The sequence below is a fragment of the Argopecten irradians genome, chromosome 11 (assembly GCF_041381155.1).
Source record: "Argopecten irradians isolate NY chromosome 11, Ai_NY, whole genome shotgun sequence".
In the NCBI taxonomy this organism is placed as follows: domain Eukaryota; kingdom Metazoa; phylum Mollusca; class Bivalvia; order Pectinida; family Pectinidae; genus Argopecten; species Argopecten irradians.
The window spans coordinates 17,377,019-17,381,941 of NC_091144.1; the positions used below are offsets into that span (position 1 = coordinate 17,377,019).

The 4,923-nt window shown below is 44.4% G+C and overlaps 1 protein-coding gene across 1 annotated transcript; it reads left to right on the forward strand.

Moving 5' to 3' along the window:
• The first annotated feature begins 201 nt into the window (after positions 1-201).
• LOC138334437 (polycystin-1-like protein 3) lies at positions 202-2,608 on the forward strand. The gene is made up of 3 exons (XM_069283100.1): positions 202-780; positions 900-1,522; positions 1,795-2,608. Exons 1-3 carry the CDS (start codon positions 202-204, stop codon positions 2,606-2,608), a joined length of 2,016 nt encoding a protein of 671 aa, XP_069139201.1.
• The last annotated feature ends 2,315 nt before the right edge of the window (positions 2,609-4,923 follow it).

The following is a 4,923-nucleotide window of genomic DNA, read 5'->3' on the forward strand; positions in this document are numbered from 1 at the left end:
TCATTGTGTACCATCCCCTTGAGGTCCTCAATACAACTATCATTGTGTATCCTCCCCTCGAGGTCCTCAATACAACAATCATTATGTACCCTTCCCTCAAGGTCCTCAATACAACAATCATTGTTTACCCTTCCCTCGAGGTCCTCAATACAACTATAATTGTATACCCCTCCCCTCGAGGCCCTCAATACAACTATCATTATGTACCCTCCCCTCGAGGTCCTCAATACAACAATCATTGTATACCCTCCCCTCGAGGCCCTCAATACAACTATCATTGTGTACCCTCCCCTCGAGATCCTCAATACAACAATCATTGTTTACCCTTCCCTCGAGGTTCTCAATACAACTAACATTGTGTACACTCTCCCCTGGGGTCCTCAATACAACTATCACCGTGTACTCTCTCCTCGAGGTCCTCAATACAACTATCATTGTGTACCCTCCCCTCGAGGTCCTCAATACAACAATCATTGTGTACCCCTCCCCTCGAGGTCCTCAATACAACTATCATTGTGTACCCTTCCCTCGAGGTCCTCAATACAACTATCATGTGTGTACAACTATGTGTACCCTCCCCTCGAGGTCCTCAATACAACTATCATTGTGTACCCTCCCCTCGAGGTCCTCAATACAACTATCATTGTGTACCCTCCCCTCGAGGTCCTCAATACAACTATCATTGTGTACCCTCCCCTCGAGGTCCTCAATACAACTATCATTGTGTACCCTCTCCTCGAGGTCCTCAATACAACTATCATTGTGTACCCTCCCCTCGAGGTCCTCAATACAATTATTATTGTGTACCCTCTCCCCTGGGGTCCTCAATACAACTATCACCGTGTACCCTCCCCTCGAGGTCCTCAATACAACTATCATTGTGTACCCTCTCCCTCGAGGTCCTCAATACAACTATCATTGTGTACCCTCCCCTCGAGGTCCTCAATACAACTATCATTGTGTACCCTCCCCTCGAGGTCCTCAATACAACTATCATTGTGTACCCTCCCCTCGAGGTCCTCAATACAACTATCATTGTGTACCCTCCCCTCGAGGTCCTCAATACAATTATTATTGTGTACCCTCTCCCCTGGGGTCCTCAATACAACTATCATTGTGTACCCTCCCTCGAGGTCCTCAATACAACTATCATTGTGTACCCTCCCCTCAAGGTCCTCAATACAACTATCATTGTGTACCCTCCCCTCGAGGTCCTCAATACAACTATCATTGTGTACCCTCCCCTCGAGGTCCTCAATACAACTATCATTGTGTACCCTCCCCTCGAGGTCCTCAATACAACTATCATTGTGTACCCTCCCCTCAAGGTCCTCAATACAACAATCATTGTGTACCCTCCCCTCGAGGTCCTCAATACAACTATCATTGTGTACCCTCCCCTCGAGGTCCTCAATACAACTATCATTGTGTACCCTCCCCTCGAGGTCCTCAATACAACTATCATTGTGTACCCTCCCCTCGAGGTCCTCAATACAACATCATTGTGTACCCTCCCCTCGAGGTCCTCAATACAACTATCATTGTGTACCCTCCCCTCGAGGTCCTCAATACAACAATCATTGTGTACCCTCCCTCGAGGTCCTCAATACAACTATCATTGTGTACCCTCCCCTCGAGGTCCTCAATACAACTATCATTGTGTACCCTCCCCTCGAGGTCCTCAATACAACTATCATTGTGTACCCTCCCCTCGAGGTCCTCAATACAACTATCATTGTGTACCCTCCCCTCGAGGTCCTCAATACAACAATCATTGTGTACCCTCCACTCGAGGTCCTCCCTCGAGATCCTCAATACAACTATCATTGTGTACCCTCCCCTCGAGGTCCTCAATACAACAATCATTGTGTACCCTCCCCTCGAGGTCCTCAATACAACTATCATTGTGTACCCTCCCCTCGAGGTCCTCAATACAACTATCATTGTGTACCCTCCCCTCGAGGTCCTCAATACAACTATCATTGTGTACCCTCCCCTCGAGGTCCTCAATACAACAATCATTGTGTACCCTCCCCTCGAGGTCCTCAATACAACTATCATTGTGTACCCTCCCCTCGAGGTCCTCAATACAACTATCATTGTGTACCCTCCCCTCGAGGTCCTCAATACAACTATCATTGTGTACCCTCCCCTCGAGGTCCTCAATACAACTATCATTGTGTACCCTCCCCTCGAGGTCCTCAATACAACTATCATTGTGTACCCTCCCCTCGAGGTCCTCAATACAACTATCATTGTGTACCCTCCCCTCGAGGTCCTCAATACAACTATCATTGTGTACCCTCCCCTCGAGGTCCTCAATACAACTATCATTGTGTACCCTCCCCTCGAGGTCCTCAATACAACTATCATTGTGAGTCCCCCCCTCGAAGTCCTCAATACAACATCATTGTGTTACCCTCCCCGCGAGGTCCTCAATACAACTATCATTGTGTACCCTCCCTCGAGTTCCTCAATACAATATCATCGTGTACCCTCCCCGCCTGTCCTCAATACAACCATCATTTTGTACCCTCCCCGCATGTCCCAATACAACATCATTTGTGTCCCTTCCCTTGAAGTCCTCAATGCAACAATCATTGTGTAACCCCCCTCCCTCGAAGTCCTAAATACAGCTATTATTGTGTACCCTCCCCTCGAGGTCCTCAATACAACTATCATTATGTACCCTTCCATCGAGGTCCTCAATACAACAATCATTGTGTACCCCTCCCCTCGATGTCCTCAATACAACTATCATTGTGTACCCTCCCCTCGAGGTTCTCAATACAACTATCATTGTGTACCCTCCCCTCGAGTTCCTCAATACAACAATCATTGTTTACCCTTCCCTCGAGGTCCTCAATACAACTATCATTGTGTACCCTCCCCTCGAGGTCCTCAATACAACAATCATTGTGTACCCTTCCCTCGAGGTCCTCAATACAACTATCATTGTGTACCCTCCCCTCGAGGTCCTCAATACAACTATCATTGTGTACCCTCCCCTCGAGGTCCTCAATACAACTATCATTGTGTACCCTCTCTTCTGGGGTCCTCAATACAACTATCACTGTGTACTCTCTCCTCGAGGTCCTCAATACAAGTATCATTGTGTATCCTTCCCCGAGGTCCACAATACAACTTTCATCGTGTGTTCCCTCCCCTTGAAGTCCTCAATACAACTATCATTGTGTACCCTCCCCTCAAGGTCCTCAATACAACTATCATTGTGTACCCTCCCCCCTCGAGGTCCTCAATACAAGTATCATTGTGTATCCTTCCCTCGAGGTCCACAATACAACTTTCATCGTGTGCTCCCTCCCCTTGAAGTCCACAATACAACTATCATTGTGTACCTTCCCCTTGAAGTCCTCAATACAACTATCATTGTGTACCCTCTCCCCTGGGGTCCTCAATACAACTTTCATTATATACCCTCCCCTCGAGTTCATCAATACAACAATCATTGTGTATCCTTTCTGAATTCCTCAATTCTGTCCAAAAATGCCCGAGAAAAGACGTTCATTAATATTTTTTCAGCCACCAAAACACGGGATTAAACCAACCTAGGTACTAAAATAGTAAAAGACGGGGTAGGAGACATTTTGAACGCCACGAAAAGACGAAGATTAAGGAGGCTTATTATTAATAGTAATGTATATCGAACTTTTTGAGCTTGAGAGTTCGCCTTTCCGTTTCACAATGCTGCTAATGTTTTGTATAGGCTTCTCAATGATTCCCAACTCTCGTCTTTTGAGACGAAGACATAATAAAAAAAGAAAACTTGTGGACTGAAAATGACCAACAATCTACACAAAAGAATAAATGTGAATGATCCGTATACATAATCGATTAGCAATTTATGTGTTCAAAACTCCCAGATGGACTAAAGTGATAGATTAATGTCAAACATAACTTTGTGGTCTTTTTTATTGTAGTATTATAGGCTACTCGATTTTCTAACCCATCAAATACGTTTTAATGGACTTCTTAAATAGATAACTATTAGAATATTTCTATAGTCGGCATTGTTCATAAGCAAGAACATACATTACATATTTAGGAAACAGGCCGCAACTGTCCATGTTTACTATCCCAAGTTTATAAATGAGATTTAAATTCCCGATACGACAGCAGCTCTTCTGAGCCATAGTTTTAAATTGATACCTTTACAAACTTTCAAAATTTATTACATTTTCTCGGACTTTTTGAACTTGTATAATATCACAGCAGCTCCCTCTATCGGTGAAGAGATAAGAGGGGTGATAAAGCTCGTAATGACGCCATTTAATGAACATTAATTGGTTCAAAATTACAGGAATACCTACACTGCATTAACAAACTGTAAAGTTAAACAAATATCTGTCAGGTCTATGAAAAGGAAAAACAAAACAATGGTGACTTTTCACAAAAGGCTCAGGATTCATGGACACTTGATATGTTATGGAGTAATTTTAAATTTACTGCAGTGCTTGTCGCCGTGATGGTTACAGCTGTTGTGTATACTGTTGACGGGAGTAACAGACTGTCCAGCCGGGAGGTGTCCGGCGGTGGGAGGAGCCGAGGAGGGGGTATAGTCCGGGGGAGGAGTGTGATCTACGACAGCTTTATGACCTAAATGAGAGCCCCAGATTAGATTATACTGACTACAGTAGATGTCTGTTTTACTGTGTACGGTTTTCGTGTCATGCGGGTTTAGTTTACAATCATGATGTAATGTATTAGCTAGGTGGTCATAGAACATGGTCAAGTCTCACGATGTAGAAAACATGTAGAAAACAAATTGACACTCCGGTCAGACTTCGGCAATTTGCTGGCCACCAGCGGTCACATACCCATGGCATACAACATTTATCATTTGTATACTACAGACAAAAATGAAAGAAACACTGAATGCTTCACCTGCTTTATTCTGATTAT